This window comes from Scylla paramamosain, chromosome 2 (genome assembly GCF_035594125.1).
Source record: "Scylla paramamosain isolate STU-SP2022 chromosome 2, ASM3559412v1, whole genome shotgun sequence".
NCBI lineage: Eukaryota > Metazoa > Arthropoda > Malacostraca > Decapoda > Portunidae > Scylla > Scylla paramamosain.
The window spans coordinates 17,850,843-17,870,412 of NC_087152.1; the positions used below are offsets into that span (position 1 = coordinate 17,850,843).

A 19,570-nucleotide genomic window follows, 5' to 3' on the forward strand; every position below is an offset into this window, starting at 1 on the left:
AAGCTATGTTGCTATTTGATTTATAATGAGTGGTTGTGAATTGAAAAAAATAACTAAAAAACAGTTAATGTTAAATGAGATAATACAAGTTTAAGCTCAGGCAACCAGTTGGAGCCTGAGAGCCCAGTTCTTTGTGCACTTGTGCCTATATTTGAAAATTCCTTGAGAGAAGTGGCTATAATAGCAAGGTCTCCACATGAATTTGTCCATGCATCTCATACTTGCACATTCCATCTCTCTCTCTCTCTCTCTCTCTCTCTCTCTCTCTCTCTCTCTCTCTCTCTCTCTCTCTCTCTCTCTCTCTCTCTCTCTCTCTCTCTCTCTCTCTCTCTCTCTCTCTCTCTCTCTCTCTCTCTCTCTCTCTCTCTCTCTCTCTCTCTCTCTCTCTCTCTCAGTTCTAATAGTAGCCTCACGCTTAGCAAAAAATCGTCTCACATATTCATCTACAATACTCTTGTATATGTTATATATTGCATTATTTTCTGTACAGTTTTGTAAAAATAATTTTAGATGCATTTCATATTGATTTGTTGTTATGATTGTTGTTGTCCACTTTTTGTAAAAGTGCCAAAGTTTTCAGATTCATGATGTTATATCATTTGAAATTTATCTTGAAAAATATGCTCTTGCAATTTCTCACAGAATTATAGGTAATTGTTTTAATTCTTTTTAAAGATTCTTTACATGAAAGAAGGTTGGAAAAATTTTTATATTTCAGCCTATGATGTTTCTCATACTTTTGTTCATCGGTTGGAAAATAAACTAAATATTTCAGCCTATAATATTTATCATACTTTTGCACTATGAACAACTTAGAATTTCAAATAGTATTAGTTCTTGTTATCATCATTGGCAACATGACAGCAATACATACATACATCCACATATAAAAAAAAATGAATAAAATAAAATAAAAAAAAAATCATAAATATAGTAAGAGTTAGCATAAGAAATTCAATAAATGAAATTCCACATTCAAATTATGTTAAGGATAATAGCTGTTTAAAGTTTAAGTAAGCTGTGACTGCTACATTGTAAAGGAAGAGCTTGCAGTGTTATTAAATATCATTAACTGCAGCTGCATGTGTTCAGACTTACAGTAACCAGGATACAGACTTATAACTAAAGGAGACTGGTTAAAACAGGTTAGGGAGTTTCTGTTATGAACCTGTCTGTGTAAATATTTAGAGGGGAACATTCAAATATATATATATATATATATATATATATATATATATATATATATATATATATATATATATATATATATATATATATATATATATATATATATATATATATATATATATACACACACACACACACACACATCATATCAAGTATTCTAAGGAAAATAACCAATTAGCAGACAGCTATAATTACTTTTCATCTGTGATTTGCATACATTTGAGCTCTGTGTAGTTTTCTGCCAAGGCACAATTGTAGTCCCCAAAATGAGAAACAAACAACGATGAGCACACTGCCATCTTAGCTCAATTTTAGGAGTATTTGGATAAATATATATATATATATATATATATATATATATATATATATATATATATATATATATATATATATATATATATATATATATATATATATATATATATATATAAATAAGAGTGTTTTAATATATCAGTGTAAGTCTTGGAAGACAGCCTCAGATTGCAGAAGCTCACCTACCACTGACTTCCTCTAAATTATTCTTAGTAATGTGTATCATAATGGTTGCTGTGTTGCTGTTGCACAAAATTTTCCTTTCTATTTGCAAGCTAAAGCACTCTACTATCCCTTTATCTATCAGAAGATTAAGGCACACATTACTCTACCATCCCTTCACTTCTGTAGGTTACATACCTCATTTTTGCTTTTTAGAAAGACAGCTTCAAAATGTTATTTTTTACAGTAAAATCCCTCTCATCCGGCATTCGAGTATCCGGCAGCTTCAAGTATCCGGCACATTTTTCCCCGAGCCTTAAAATCAATAAAAAATCAATGTGTACTCATAAAATCGATTAAAATTCCCGCGCAAGGCATACTTTGTCCCCTCGCCACCAGAGCGCACTGCTTTGCGCCACCCGTGGCCCACTGCACTGTGTTTACTCAGTGACTCAGTCCCGCATGTGCACTGTTTATTGCCTGACGCCTTTATCATGCCTAAAGTTGTAGAAAAGAGGAAGCGTGTTGTGCTTACACTTAAGCAGCTGATCAGATCAGCTGCTGATTAAGATCAGCTGATCTTTGTTATTATAAGATGCGTGAGTGTAGGGTGGTGATTGTGGACATAATTTCACTTCTATTCAAGTATCCGGCAATATTCAAGTATCCGGCATGTCGGCAGTCCCGTTGACGCCGGATAAGAGGGATTTTACTGTATTAAGCTTCAACCTTTAAGATCACCAAAGGATGAAGATATGTTATTTAGACAGGAATGACAAGAAACTGAAGACCATCTTAGTGACCAGCTAAAGATATGTAATTTCCTCACTGTGTGAAGGCTAAACCAAACTGATAAGATGTCTACTCTCTTCTTCATTCTGTACTTATCTACATGTTTTAATGCTTTTGGAGAAAAATTAGATTAAAAGAAAATTACTCCATTGTCTGTTAGTGGAGAAGTGGGTGTTAATATTAGATAATCAAATTTGACATCACATAATTGAAAAATCATTCTAGAATGCATTATATTTTTTAATATACATCTGATAATTTTATTCCATACATATCTTACACCAGTGCTCACAATGCTTCAGTTGCATTATGAAAGCAATGCATCTTTATAAACGAACATTTCAGCTGCTTCAAAGTACAAATGAGAGAATGCATGCTTTGACTTGATTTACCTTCATGATCATTTTCTTTTATAACTTAATAATATGAACGTCTTTGATAATCAGGTCTTTGATAATCAGTTACTAAGCAATGATTAAAACATTTCTTGAATGGTGCTATAGTGATATCTGTTCTTTATTGTTAAGTGTATTGAGTGTTTCATGTTTTTTTTTTTTGAAACCCTGAAATTTGTATTTATTTATTCATTTTATCATTATTACTGTTTTATTTATATATTCTTGCTATGAATTGTATGGAGAACATTATGGAACCAGTTTTATATGGTATTATTATTATTTTTCTTATTTATTTATTTATTTTTTATATATTTTATTAATTTATTTGTGTATTTATTTATTTATGTATATTTATTTATTTATTTATTTATTTGTTTTATTTTATTTTATTTTATTTATTTATTTATTTATTTATTTTTTGTGCATGGGAAGGGAAGGGCATGGGTTGTATGACTAAGTGAGAAAAGGGGGTTATATGATTGCTACTAAATAGTTTTCATTGCATAGTAGCTTAAATGAGAGTAATGTGTATTGATCATTGATATTCATAGCAGAAATAGAAACTTTGCCTACTTTTTATAATTCATTGTGCTGAAATTGCAGCCTTTTCAATTATCTGTCCTCTTTTCTCTCTTCCATCACTTGGGTAGAAGCTGTATATTGTACTTTTTTTGTCTTGACCTGGCCAAATAGCATCCTGTGTTACATTTTATTCATTGTGTGTGATGTGTGTGCATTGACCAGTGCTGTTTCTTTTGTGCTTTCATTAGGTTAGTTGGTCAAATTTGCATTATCATCAAAAGCTTTCTGAAGTGCTTTAGAGCTGGTGCCTATATGGAAAAGAGGAAATATGGAGGAATTATGGGTAAAATCTTCCATTGGGTGTATTTTATAGGGATGCTAGAGAAATGTGTTGAAAGGATGTAGGATATGAGGCCAAGATGTCCATTTACAAATTTTCCACGTGGGGATGTGGTTGGTGAGGATGGTGTAGCAAGTAAGAAGTGCAAGTGAGGAAGCTGAAGGCATTAATTCATTTTTATTAGGAGAGCTTTCTCTGCACATGAGAAAGAGACACTCTGCTTAATATTCAAGAAGTACAATGTTTAGTGGCAGTCTGAGCTATTGATGTTGACAATCTTGAGAGATTTGAGCATATCAGAAAGAGCAATATGAAGTAAATGTTTCATGTTATTTTAAGAATATATAAGCTAACAAGGAGACAGCAAAAGGCCAGTTGATCTACACAAGACAGCTCCTGAGATATCCAAAAAAAGTGAGTAATTGAGAAACAGGTTTGCTGTTAAGTGAATCAGTTAAGGTCAGAACTATTCCTTTTGTCTCATTCATGACAAAGCCCATCTTCAACATGGCTTTTGGTATTTTCAGTCAAAATCTGGGTTCCATCACATTGTATACTTTCCCAGTATACTCGTAATATGATATTGTACATTGGTAGATTATTCTGTCTATATATCACTCTCTATCTGACATTTGTTCCTAAGAACTTTCCTAAGGAGGTGGCAGTGACAGAAGAGTCTCGATTTCTGTCCTTGCAGTCTGTTTTTTGCATGCTCTAAACATTATCTTCTCAAGCCCCTCCCATCTCTCTCTCTCTCTCTCTCTCTCTCTCTCTCTCTCTCTCTCTCTCTCTCTCTCTCTCTCTCTCTCTCTCTCTCTCTCTCTCTCTCTCTCTCTCTCTCTCTCTCTCTCTCTCTTATTTGTATTGGCCTTAGCATTTCTGGTGTACTCAGTGGCTTCTAGGAGTGGTGGAGCATGTTGGTGTGGAGGGAGAATTGTCTCTATCCTTCATAGCTTAATAGGTACATTTTGAATGTGACATGTATACATGTGTCAGTTTTATACCACATATTGTAAATAACATACAGGAAGTAGTGTTCAGAAACCATTTATATATAATTGGTTAGGCAACAAGAGGTTCACTTTCACATCAAGAAATAATTAAGCAATAAAACTGCATGGCAATAAAATTTCACTGTAATAATACCTCTGAATGGAAAATTTCAGAATTTTTATATTGCCTTGCTTTTTTATGACTGTTGCATGATATGACGGTCAGGTAATTATTTTTTATGAATTTCAATATAAGTGAAATGTCACAAATCAGATTAAGATTGTGTGACAAATTTAACGAAGCATTTGACAACAACAAAAATCACAAGGATACTGCAAAAGGCATAATGGAATTAGTAATTTCTGACCATATTTCTTGCATTGATTTGCTTGGAATTTATCAACTTAAGCAAATGCTAATTTTGCTCACAAAAAAAACACTAGAACAGAGCAAAAAAGTTCCTGCTTTATCTAGGTTATATGATATTTTTTGTTACACTACATTTAGTGCCATTTATTTGACTTGTATATTTTGATAAACCAAACAGCATTTGTGAATATTTGACATGGCCATGAAATATCAGTGTTGCCTTTGTAAGTTGGAAGTCCTTCTTTTCAAACTTCTCCTTTGTCCTTTTCTGTCAACACACATTAATGTTTCATAATTACACCAGGCTTAAATTCATCAGAACCTCACCTTCAGTATGAGGAATGTGTATCAGTGCCATATTAAGATGTGTTAGACATCATAAACTACCTTAAACTTACCTGTCGTTTTCTGTGTTTCTCTGTGTGTCTGTTGGCTGCCACATGTGTCATGTCTGGGCAGAGAGCATATTATGACTACTCTATGTGTAACACTTCCAGTCTTCCACTAAGTGTGCACTGCCTCAGACTTTTCCACTCAATATTTGCTCTTAATTTTTGTTCTTTGGTATATTGGTTTATATATTCTGCCCTTAGAGACAAAATTGAGTGATTTGAGCAATGCGTGATTTACTAGTACTCTATGATAGAGGAACTCATGCTAGCCTTTTTGATGGGAGGATACAGTAAGCTTATTGCTTATAACTTTTTTTTTCTTTCTTTTTTTTTTTTTTATGAATTCCCTGGATATTGGCTTGTAGACTGTAATAACACCAGATAGTATATATTGTACTCATAAGTTTTCTTTATCATCTTGCTGCAGCTATTAGTGGTGTCAATAATGAGGAATACTAAAATCCACTTTGATACATATAAGCAAAATAACAGAAGATCTTTAAAAGTAAATAGTTGACACTTACACATCCTTGAAGCAATATTTAAATGAATATACTATTTACTTAATTGTTGCAATTTTTTTTATTTGACGTAATGGCCATGAAGAGAATATTCCTGTCACATAAGTGGCAGGTGGAACATTCTCTTGAAGCATCCTGTCAACTTTAACATTTGTTGATCTATGTAGATATCTAAGGTGTCTGAGTGACAGGATTTTGATTAATGTTAAAAAAAAAATGCCAAAGATTTAAGTTTGTTTTGCTATGAGAAAAATTGTTGTCCACTCCAGTCAACAGGTTTTGGTCCAGTTGAAATTAGAGTGAAGAAGTTACAAAAAACAGAAGTTATGTTTTCATCTTTGATTTTAATGAATTTTATATTTTTTTCACCTGTCTCTTTTTTTTTTAAATATCTACAAATTACTTACTTAAGAGATAAGACTCGAATGCCATTTTCTCTGCTTTTGAAAGAGCATTATGACTTCTGATCTGATCTTGCCTTTCTCACACACACACACACACACACACACACACACACACACACACACACACACACACACACACACACACACACACACACACACACACACACATATTAAGAACTAATGACTTATGGAGGTACAAAGTAGCATGTGAAATATTAAGTTCAAGTTTTAGTGAGCATGGAAATTATAAGCTTGAGAAAGAAGAAAGAAAAAGAAAGGGCAAGGTTTTGAGAAATAATGTTGCAACAGGAAAAGGAATCTGGAAGGAAACATGATAAGAAAGTTATTTATATTTTTTAAGTGAAGGAAAATTTAGAGAGAATGCAGTTGAGAGGAAGAAAAGTTTTGTGGTGCTCAGGCCCAAGTGTCTCTCATTGAAGGTACAAAGAGATGAGGAGGAAATGAAGAATGTTAAGGAAACAAGCTGGATTATTGGGATGAAGTCAAATTCTAGGATGAGAGGTAGTAAGGATGGGTCCTAATACTGATGGAGGAACTTGTCCCATAAAAGTGAGACTGATCTCTAGCATTAGAAGAAAGTAATAGTTTATGTTAAAAACAACAAGGGCTGGGAAAGAGTAAATGGAAACCACATGACAAGTGATAATGAAGAACAAGAAGATATGAGTACAAATATAATTTCTAGGTAACCTTTAGAAACTTAGCACTCAGAATAGAAGTATTGGTAGTAGAATTAAATAGAAACAAAGGTTGTGTGAGTAAGGAACAACTGTATATTCCAGGCTAAGTTGAATAATTGTAGACCTGGAGAGGATTGGACAATATGATCCAAACTCAAATATTGTAACTACATCAGTATCTACACACACACACACACACACACACACACACACACACACACACACACACACACATACATTTGAGAAAAAGAAATCCATAGCATCTTAGGAAAGCACAATATATAGAGTTAGGCAGTCAGGGGTACATGGCAAGTTGAGGCGCTTACTTACCATGTGAGTCATGAACTGGTGATATTGTCATAGAAATGCTCCATTGAGGTGGCATACGTGTAAGATTTAATGATAAAACACATGACAGATTTTAAAGTGGCATTCATGTAACTGATATCAGTTGTCTCTAGTGTCTTATTTAGCTACTATTTGTTATGGCTTGTTAAGTGTCACAGACATTTACTAAAAGATAAAGATACATTGATACAACAAAAAACATTGTTGCCTTAAGTGAATGATGTGCTAGAGTGGCCTTCATGGTAATCATATTCTGGAAAGCTGAAGCTCAAACATGGAGTTCATAATTTTACATTTATGATATCGAGTTTAGTGCTTATTGCTTACCTTATGCCTTCAAATCAATGCATTTTCCTTATTTAGCTTCAGCATTCATAAGATTTTAAGGATTAGAAAATGTAGAAATATTATTCACTGTACTGAAAAATTTTAAGGTTTTTCAAATGTAACAAATATCATTCACTGTTCTTGCATTCTTAGGTATATGGACATTGTTAACAGGTAAATTTTTGTTGTAATTCTTGTGATTTTATTAAACTTTCACTTTATTATTTCCCCCAAATTGTGGAAGGTGAATTGATGACATGGGAGTCATTGTTTGAAATTGTTGTAGTGCAGTGTAGTGCAGTGTAGTACAGAGTAACTTCTTCATTGAATGTTAGCAGATTATATCTGCATTAATTATATTTTGATGTACTTTTTGTGGATAATATTAACAGAATACTTTTAGATGTTGGTCACATTGTGAAAGTTGTGCCAGATCGTCCTCAGTGTTTTTAAGGTGACTTTCTTGTAATTGTTAGGGTAAGAGTGTTTTTGTTATATTAGTGGAAGGAAGTCAACTTAGTGTAGGCATGTTGTTGAGCTATAATAAATTTATCTATTGGTTAACATTTTCGATACCAGTTCCCTTTAGTATAATTATAAAGTATATATGTGCAAACATATTTTCTTTTAGTTTCTTATTTTATGAAGTCTTTGCAGATTGTTATTAACATGATGTCTAAACTGTATTTGATACAATATATACATTTAAAAAAAAAGAACAAGAATTGAGTGTGAAATATGTGAGAATGAGTTCTTTCACTTATGTGATGCATAGCATTTAGCATTAATGCTAAAACTAACCAAACCCAAATATTTCTGGGTTAAAGTTTCAATGTCATGTTATCTCTTTTGGGATGTGGATATCAGAAAACAATGCTAGTGGATCATCTAATCCAACATGATGGTAATGAATACATAAATATTGAGACTAAGGAATCACATATCAGAAGCATAAATCAATAAGCAAGGAACCTTTGGTGGGACATGACAGTGAAGGGAAGACCAAGATAGGGATGAAGGGAGACTTGAGTCATAGATATCACCAGGACACTCAAAGTAACTAAAAATTGCTTGGGCCATGGTGATCACTTATGACCTGATAACGTGTCAGAATAGCATGCTACTCTGATGGCCCTGACGTAGGCTCTGTCTCCAGCAAGAACACTTTTCATGGTAAATATATCCTGCCATCAGGTTAATTTCTCAGTGTTTCCATGGTGTGTCAAGGCTTGCCATCATGAAACATGTATGTAATAGGAGAAAGTGAATTGACACAATGTAGTCTCTGCAGTAACAGGACCATGAGAGCAGGTGATACAGCAATGAGGCATGGGAATATGAAGTGGCTAGGAGTATACCACTGGTTTTAAAGCTGTGGAAGAATCTCAGGGTGACAGGTTTTAAAAATACTTAATTGTTTCACCATTTAAGCAAAAGAAATATATTAGATGTATGTATGTGTGTATATGTATAGGTATAAGATTGTACTTACATGTTCGTATACATACAGGCACATAACTATACATACATATTGTAAAAATGCTACAAAAATATGGAAAATGTAAGTGCTTACAAGTAAGAGATCCTAAGTTCAACTCCCAAACTAAGTGGAGGTAGTTTGAATTTGTCTCTTTTTCTGCACTGTAGTCAGTGTTCAAATAGCAGGGAACAAACACAGAATGGAAGCTGAGGAATTGTAAATCTAATCTGACAAGCCCACCAAGAGGCCCCAGGCCAGCAGGATGAAGCACATGGCTTGATTTTCCCTGCCATCAAAGAGGATTTATCCTGCAGTGGGCTTGTATAGGCTGATGAAGACTAACAAGATACAAATATGCATGCATGTTCTAGAAAATGCTGTCACTTGATGTGAAAATTAGTCATAGAAACTGATGAAGTTCCATGCTTTAGGTTGTGTTTTATCATATCATTAACCATCGACATGCTTCATTTATTTCTTCATTCTCTCACTCTGTTTCATGTGTTTTAAAGATATTGTTTGTAAAACTTAAGAATGCAACTTCCATACATGTACAGTGTACAGGGAACATCAATATTTGCCTCATCATTGCACAGGAAAACTAGGCAGTGAATGTGTCATCCCAGGCAACAGAGAATAAGCTTGTCTGAGTCTGTCATCGCAGGCAACAGAGGAATAAGTTTGTTCCTGCTTTCATTTACGAGTAGATCACAAATTACATGAGTAATCATCTAATCTGACTTGATGCCTGTTTCTTGTGTAATTCCTTCAACAGAATGGGCATAACAAAAGAATATTAATTTTACTCTTGTTCATACTTTCTTTCTCCATTCCTCCTACTATCCTTTCTCGCTCTCTCTTCTATATTCCAACACTGTCATCCCATTCTGTTCAGGATCTTCGTACATCTTTGGCATTTTCTCTTCTTTCATGTATCATTTTTATTTAGTTCTTTCGCTTACACCTCTCATTAGTTTACCATTACTGGACATAAAAAACTATATTTCATATACAGAACTATACTTTCATAGTTTTAACTGTCTTACAAACACATCCCACATTGTCACCCAATCAGTACTGTCAAATGTCTTTTCCAGGTTTATAAATGCAGCATATTCTGGTCACCTGTTCATAAGAAATACATAATTTTACTGCCATGTATTAGATAGTATTTTATCCCTCTTTTCTATGCGAAGAAATCTAAGCTGTGGCATTTCTACGACAGGCTCTTCATCAGCATCGTAGTGGGTATTACTAGCCCACTCCTCCCACACCGCTACTCTCCTTACTTTCCTTTGTACATTCGTCAGTTCCAAGATACTTGGAAAGATTAGAAATGGGAGACTTTCAGTAAAGGTTTGTCACTGAGTGGTTTTGCAATAAGGCTTAGTTGGAGGATAATGATGGAAGGAAGGTATTCAGTTACATTAGCATTTATGTGCATTTAAATGTTTTATATTATACATTTCTTCCTGGAGAAGAGTTGAAGTGATTATGTATGATTAGAGATATAGAGTTGTTATTACTTACTACTTACTCTGGCTACAAGTTGCTGTGTGAACATAATTTTTGAACCTTTTATTATGTGACTATGGCTGACCCATGCAAATGTGAAACTTGTCTTCAAATCATAACAAATGTTACTCCACTATATCTTAACTTTTGACATAATTTATATGATAGATAAAAGGGAAACCAGTAGTGCAATTTCTTATTACTTCAGGACAGAGATGGAAAGATGTTCAACACTGTATCCCTGTCACTTAAAACTTTCACTTCTAAATGTATGCTGGGACTTTTTGTATGTTGTGGTTCATTATAAGCCATAGAAGAAAGGATTAAACTGCAGCTGTTGAAGGTGCCAAAACTACTACATGCAGGGCAGTATGTCTTCTTGGCCTCAGGGAGAGAAATGTAAATGTTTGCAGGAAATCATCATGAGATTAATTGTAGCAAGTTGTAGTAGTTGTGTTGATTCATTATAGTTCAGTAAAATTAAGTGAACTCAAACCCAAAACCAGGAATCCCAAGAGGGAACCATTTAATATCAGGACCATGATAGTACAAACAAAGCATCTTGGAAACATTGTAGGTCACTAATTTCCTTCTAACATTTTCCTCTTTTGATTGCTTGCACAGTTTGTCTCAGCTGCTGCTGTCAGTCTCTCACACCTTGTACATAGGTTGGTGTCAGGGTTCTGTGGCAGTACAGTGATGTCTTTTTGAAATAGATCCTAAAATTGCTTTTCTCTCTCTCTCTCTCTCTCTCTCTCTCTCTCTCTCTCTCTCTCTCTCTCTCTCTCTCTCTCTCTCTCTCTCTCTCTCTCTCTCTCTCTCTCTCTCTCTCTCTCTCTCTCTCTCTCTCTCTCTCTCTCTCTCTCTCTCTCTCTCTCTCTCTCTCTCTCTCTCTCTCTCTCTCTCTCTCTCTCTCTCTCTCTCTCTCTCTGATAATGCATCAAGTGACACTCCTTGCTTCTATTTCAGCTTGATGTTTCCACTGTAATCTGATCTCTGTATATAAGAAAAACATCTCTAACTTGCCTATTAGAAAATATGTATTGTACTAAGTTCATGTTGCTTTGGAAAACTCATTTGTGGGAAGTTAACAGCTGTTATTCAGGACTTTCATTTATTGATACTTTTTTGGGGTGTGCATATAGTAATTGATGATTTCATAAGAAAAAACAAAATTGATGTTGATAATGTGAAATTAAAATGTAGTGCAATTAATTTTTTTTTTTTTTTTTAATAGTATAAGTAATATTAATTTTACTTTATGGCAAGTCAAGAAAACTCAATGGGTGATGTGTTTGTGATCCCTCAGTGTCACTAGGAACTCCCATGATCACTGTGGTACTTAGAGAAGCATCTACACACAGCCAGCATGCTTAGATCTTGCAGCGTCTTTCCATGTGGTTATAGCTCTCTACTATAGTTCTTTTAAAAGTGGCCATGCTCATTTATTAAATCTTCCAATGTCACACAATTTTTTCAATTAACATTTTATTTATTTACTTTTATACTTGTGTTATTTTAAGTATTCAAATGCAAACAATGATTAATTACAGTCTATGGCACTTTCTAGACATTGAGTTACTATTTAGTTGACTGAGGCACTGATTTTTAATGTTTCCTATTCCTACCACAATGTTATTGAAATATTACTCACCCACAAAGCAGCTAACTACTGAAATAGGAAGATAACTGGAATTAATTTTTTTTTATCAACTGAACAGGTAGTGATAAGAAGCAAACACTTGATAAGGTGGTAAACACTTAACCATTGTAACACAGGTAGGAGAACACAATGAATGCTTTAGAATTGCTTTAGAGTTGCCATTGGCGTTAAATTTCTGCTACTTCTGGATATGCTGATATACATACACACCCTGTCAGTGCCAGACATCTACTGCTTTCTCTAAGTTAACAGATTCTACAGGCTTGTGTTTCCTGATTGCCTTGCTGAAGCTGCTGTGTTCTGCTAAGTGTAGATTGTGCCTCCAACTCTTGTCGTGATTCTTCTTTTTGTTTTTCACTTGTCAGATCAAATTCTTCTCTTGCTATCCCAGTGTCAAATCAGATTCTTCTTATGATATCCCAGTGTCAAATCAGATTCTTATGATATCCCAGTGTCAAATCAGATTCTTCTTATGATATCCCAGTGTCACATCAGATTCTTCTTATGATATCCCAGTGTCAGATCAGATTCTTCTTATGATATCCCAGTGTCAGATCAGATTCTTCTTAGGCTGTCCCAGTATCAGATCAGATTCTTCTCATTCTTCTCAGTGTCAGATTGGATTCTCCTCATGCTATCCCAGTGTCAGATTAGATTCTCCTCATGCTATCCCAGTGTATCTTCCACTCAGTCCAACAATTTCAGTTTATCTTGAAGACTGAGGGACTGATGACACTCAGCACTTGCCATTATAATGATAAATGCTTGAGTGGTTGTGTGCTGTCAGGAGTCTTCCAGTTCTGATCAGTAACTCTTTCCTGTGTTTGAATATTCTGAACCATGTTTGGTTTAGGATTCCAAGAGCATGGCCATTCCAGTTGTATTAAATGCTTAATAACCTGTTAGGATTTCACTGCTTTCCATTTTATAAAGTCACCTTATACACATATTTAGCATGCATAGATTCCTCCATTTTTTTATTGATTTCGTTTATGTAATGATCAGTTTAATGTTTTGTCTCATGTGTATATTTTTGTTATTTGTTTAAAAGTTTCATTTATTTATTTGTGTCTAATTTTTATTTCTTGAATTTACATTTTTATGCACATACAAACCGATGTTAAGGGAAAGCAAAATAGTAAAATAACATCAATAAAGACAAGCAAAAGTTTTCTTTCTCCATTTTTTCATAGGTATTTAAAAGTGGTTCTGTCCCAAATTACTAGTAGCTCATCACACTGTATGTATCTCTCAGCTTATATTGTATAGGTATACCTTTGAGTGAGTCATAGGGTTGTTTTCCTTTGTGTAATCCTGCATAACGAACCTGAAATTGCTAATTCTCCACTTCCTTTTTCTTCCTCCCTTCCATTGCATCATTTTTTCTCTGTATTGAAGTTTCTCACCTTGATCAGTGTTACTCTGTTAATCAATTGATCAGGTTATACCACACTAATAATAGGATTGTATGGTGCCAGCTAGTATTACAAGAATACCATGTCTCCCATGAAAAGACTGTGAGCTAGTGTTCAACTTGCCACAAACCGGGCACTGTACCACATAGCCACCCAGTCTCTGTTATGATATTAAGATTAAACTGTACAAAAAAAAGCACACAGCAGTGCACAACTTTACCTTATACAGCATCCACTCAGATTTGCAGTTGCTCTACTCTGAAGAAAAAATACTTATTCATTCTGACCACATGTCCTAGACCTGTGTGAGTGTGTGTGTTTTGTCATCACATTCACAGTATAATTCAGCAGTGCTGTGGCACCTAAAACTGTGTGAGTGTCTGTGTTTTGTCCTCACATTCAGCGTGATTCAGCAGTGCAGCAGTGCAGCATCATTGCATCTAAAATTGTGTGTGTATGTTTTTTCTTCACATCTGGCCACCACATCTAAAATTGTGTGAGTGTGCATGTTTTGTCTTCACATTCAGACTGATTTAGCAGTGCAGCACATCACATCCACCACAGTAGTGAGACACCTCTCAATTGTTTGTGTTTTCTTCGCAATGCAGCAGTGCCATCACCAGCCTTCCTGTCCTGTTCTCTCACATGCAGAATTGGGATAGTGAGACTTTATGACTTGGTGTGAAATTCAAGGATACCATGAAACTCAGGGGAGGGTACTGTAGTTAACTTTTTGCTGTATATTTTATCTATTTTAGTCTCATCCAAATTAATGTTCACAGACATAGGATCTAGAAGACCTTATCCTAGTTTTCTGTAATATCTCTTTATCATCTATTATGAGTCTATCTAGCAGTTCTATATCTTAATTTGAATAGAGTTGACTGTTTCATACTTTATAACTCAAGTTTTATGATTGTACAAAACTTGCTGATTTGAAAACTTGTTTCTCAATTTTATTGTGAAATATTACCAGAATCTATTTTCCTCTTCTACTTCTCCAAAGCTAGAGGACACAGCTAATCCCATTTATTTGTATTAGTGATGCTTTTCTCAAAATACTCATACACTGACTTAACTGTGACTTAACTGAATGCTTCCCTCCTTCTTTGCCAAAGAGTTGCCGTTTGCATGCATGTCCTGTCTCAAAAGTTCATATATCCACAGTTCTCTCCTTTCTTTTGACCTCTCTACCTAAGTAATGATACAGTAGAAGCCCAGCTCAATAGCCCACTTCTATAGCAGTCAAATAGCTGGGATATATATATATATATATATATATATATATATATATATATATATATATATATATATATATATATATATATATATATATATATATATATATATATATATATATATACAGTAAAATTACAGCTGTTATCTTGCCAAACAAACCTACATGGTATGTAATTACACTCATAATAGTATATCTATAGTATATCTATAAGCATGATAATATTGTATTTTCTGCAATTATAGCTAAAAAACTTCCTATTTGATAAATTTCAAGTTGCACTGCTACCAAAAGCCTCATGAGATTAATCATTCGTTTACAGAATTTTTTTTGGTGTCAGCATTGACAATAATAAAATTTATAGCAAGGATTTAGAGTAAGCTTCTCTTTCTCACTGTGCACACTGCATGTAACAAGTTTGATTACTCTATCGTTTTAAGTTGTAGCTTCATGAATGTTGAATGATGCAAAGTCTGTATTATTTGAAGTAATTTTTTTTGTTGTCACTTTTCTATTAGTATTTTCTGTTTCATTTGAATGTCATGTACTTTTGTAGCACTTTTTTTATTTTCATGCTTTATTTTATTTTTTTCAGAGATTCGGGCTGTAGACGACTGCTTGGTTGCTTGTGAACGTGTAGTACGTAAGACTTCTTTTTGTTTCCTTATTTAAACTGTTGTGTTTCAGAAATGATTTTATTGATTATTGTTTGTATGTTTTAATTTCTTTTCATAGATATTCATTTAAAAGAAATTATGCACTACTTATTTAGAATAATTTGTCATCATAGATTCTTATTTAAATCTATCTATCAGAATAAATGAAGCTTAACTGCCTTTGCTTAGGCTTCAGTATAGTCTTATTTTCATTTTTATGTGATGTATGTAGTTTGGCACAGAATTTCATTTTTTAGCTATTCTCTTTTACAGTGTATTTTCTTTTTTTACATCTCAAGTTATTTTTTGTGGTTGATGTGATAGGCAGCTAATAGGTCTTACTGGAATCTTGTATCAGTGTCCTAACTCATTGATATTTACAAGTAATTGCATGATAGCTCCAGTCCACACACATGCATATGAATGCACTCCATTATCTTCATCACTTGACTTATAACTCAGTAAAATTTTCCATCATGTTCAATGTCCAACCCTTCTTAGGATTTAGAAAGGCACTAAAATCTTGTGGCTGTCCACAGCTATAAAATTTCCAGGAACAAAGTAGTTGATCTCATTAGTTACAACAAACCATGTCACAAAAAGAAAAGTACAATATTTAGTGAAAGTCCTCATGACTAAAGTTTATTATAATATAGTAATATTGTTGGACTGGCTCTTGAGAAATCATACTTGAAGTATCATGAAGGGTTATTAGAACAGGATTGCTTTGGAAGCTGTAATATATTAATGATTACTGATAGTTTGGAAAAAGACACAAGAAAAGAAAGAAGAAAACGCACACTTGTAAACAGTGTATTTCAGGCAGTTACAATGTCCTTTTATCATGGTTAAGGGATAACAGGAACCAGTGAAGTTGTTTGGAATTACATTTGCTTACTAGTGAATGTATTCTTCTGTCACTAGTCATCATGCCACACTCACTCCAGAAACAGGAACTGCAGGAAGGACCAAAAGGATGATGACCAATGAATTCAATGTTTCAGTTACAAGAAGCTAAGTTTATTGAACATAAGATGCTATTTGTGTGTTGGACGGTCTTGTCAGTCAGTTATCCTGTTCATGAGTGCATTGGGAAATGAGCAATGAAATTTGGAGTGATTCTGAAATACAGATCTTGTGTTGTATGTTTTGCTACATGGATAATATGTAAAACATTGGGTGAGATGGAATATTTTTTCTTTGGGAATACTGAGGGATGAGAGTAGGTGAAAAACTTCAGGATAAAGTTACTTTACTATCACTAAAGGCTCTCCTTGCTTATGATAAACTGTACTATTTTTTTTCCATTTAAGAAGTGTGATAATTTGTGGCGATAAAACTTTGGCAGCTATTTAAGTTAGTTTTAAACAAGCAGATGTATGGAAAAAATTATGGTGAGATAGATTGCACAGTGTCAGTGTGAGAGATGCCCTAACAAATACAGTGCTGAGGAGACTGGCTTTAAATATTTGTAGCAGATGAGACAAAGAATGATAAGGAGAGGCAAGTAAAAACCAGAAGTAGAGGATAAGCTACTGGCAGATGGACCAGGCATGGAATGAGAGTCTGGAAGGAAAGATTCAAAGACAATATTTACCTAATTTTCAGAAAGTTTTATTACTCAATCAAAAACTCATTTACAAGCTGACGTAGTTAACTTTCAAACTTGGTAAGCTGTCAGTAAATAAGGCTGGTCTACTTCAGTGTGGAATCTACTTTTTGAAATTATGATGGGTACACATAGTGATGATTTTAAAGGGCTGATGCATCAGCTTCATGTCACAAGTTCTTCCTTTTTTAAATGGTGTCAAGAGATTTTGTTTCCCTCATTAAGTATGTTTAGTATTACTGCAGTCAGTGGCATGGGTTTATTCTTGAACACATGACATTAATATGTAAATTCATGATCTGCCTTCATGCCCACAGGTTGCATCATTAGTGCAATATATACTAATAACATTAGCAGATTTCAGTAATTAACATGGTTGACTCATGACTGAGAGGTCCTGGGTTTCAATCCTTTGCTGGGTGAAGACAATTTGGGCATACCTCCTTTCACACTATTGACTCTGTGCACCAAGGAGAGAATAGGTATGGGTTGTAAGTCTAGGAGTTGTATTTCACACTATTGACTCTGTGCACCAAGGAGAGAATAGGTATGGGTTGTAAGTCTAGGAGTTGTAATGTTGGAGTTTGGCAAATCCTATTAGACATCCTAAGCCAGCATACCGTGGTTTATGGTTCAACACCATTAACCATTGCAGGGAAGCTTTGTCTTGCAGTGGAATCATACAAGCTGATGTTCATTATTGTTATCATGACAATGATGACTTTTAACAGTGGACACAGATGAGTATGTTTGGAAGAACTGTTGACTACTGATGTCTACAATATTGAGGGGAGTGATTTATAGTTCAGTGTCAAAAAACAAACAAGGTATTAACTAGCAGGCAATGTATTTACATTCTGGTAAAGTGAATAGAAAAAAATCCTGGAGGGTACAGTATATGAGTGAGTAGAGTTACTAAACCTTGGCAGTGATGTGCTTGGAGTGCCTATTTGGAAACTAGTTCCAGCATATGGTTGCTGGAAGGCATCCAATCGTAAATCCAGGCTCCAATTGATCCATATCAGCTACATCAGATGTGGAACAAGTACTGGCATAGAAGAAAAGGACCAACAATGAGAGGAAAATCATGTGGACTTTATCTATTTGTTGGTGTGTGGGATATGCCAGCCATTCACTCATGATTTAACCTCAACTTAATTAATTTAACATTTTCATATATGTATATATAAGACATTATATAATTTTTATGTATATATATTTTTTAAAGAATATACATTTTTACCCAATTCCCACCATACAGTTTTTTGGTTATGCATCATCAAATTGAACCTAACTTCATTTGCTGAAGTATCAAGATCATTTTCCTTTTCTCCCGAGGTGGCCTTTTATAGATAGGCTCCTTTCACCTGCATGTTTGTAGACACTTATAATGAAAAGGCTGTCTTAACCTTCACCACCAGTTTTCTTCCTTCCCCTTCTTTTCTCATTCTCTCCATTTTCCACATTCATTTGAATCAACCTTTTGCAAGCATTTATTCTCAATGAAGTAGTATTCCTGCACAGAACTGTACATACCTACTCAGGCTTATTCTTTCTATCTTCTCTATGGATAAATCAGTTCATTTTCTCTTGCAAAGATACATAATGGAGTATGGGGTCAGCTGGTTAAAGGAAGCATATATTCATAATTAAGTGTTACAAAATTTTGAAGGTTGCTTTGTTGACTAACACACAAGGAGTGAATGATTTTACACTTAATGTGACTTGAAGCAGCTTGATAGTATTTGCTCCACAATAAAATGAAATAGTAATATTGGTAGCTGTGTTACACTTGTTTGTGTGCTGAGTTATGGTAATAAATCCATTAAGAATCCTAGCTTTTTCTTTCATAAGGCACCACTGATGAGGACTCTTGCTCCTGTACATACTTTATGCAACATTGTGAACTTTCTTGTGTTCTCTTTTTTCTGATAGGTAATTGCATAAAGAATCAAATTTCAAAGGGAAAAAATTAACATCAGATATCTCAGACAGTCACTCCTACTCTGCTGATCTCTCTTCTGTGGTGATATGGGTGGAGGTTGGGGGAAAGGAGATTAATGAATGGAAAACTCCCTAAGATTAGGGTGGTCCATGCATGTGCAGTAACTAGAGACAGTGTTATTAGATCATTTATGTCAAAATGTGATAGTCACAGGCAAGCAGGCAGAGCACTGACTACTACAGTATTTCATGTGCTTTGCATGAAAAGTGTAATCCTTTAAA

The 19,570-nt window shown here is 34.3% G+C and overlaps 1 protein-coding gene across 10 annotated transcripts in view; it reads left to right on the forward strand.

Moving 5' to 3' along the window:
- The window catches only part of LOC135111193 (plasminogen receptor (KT)-like), a 31,552-nt gene extending 12,374 nt beyond the window's left edge, over positions 1–19,178 (forward strand). For 4 of the 10 annotated variants that reach the window (XR_010273611.1, XR_010273618.1, XR_010273617.1 and 1 more), the window contains 2 exons: positions 10,475–10,605; positions 15,675–19,178. Coding sequence is in view for 3 of the 10 variants with exons in the window: in XM_064024290.1 (XP_063880360.1) it covers positions 10,475–10,507 (33 nt within the window). In the remaining 7 variants the exon portion in view is untranslated. Of the gene's footprint in view, positions 1–10,474; positions 13,585–15,674 lie in introns of those variants that run through there. The other 6 variants (XR_010273624.1, XR_010273621.1, XM_064024322.1 and 3 more) reach the window with 4 other exon arrangements.
- The last annotated feature ends 392 nt before the right edge of the window (positions 19,179–19,570 follow it).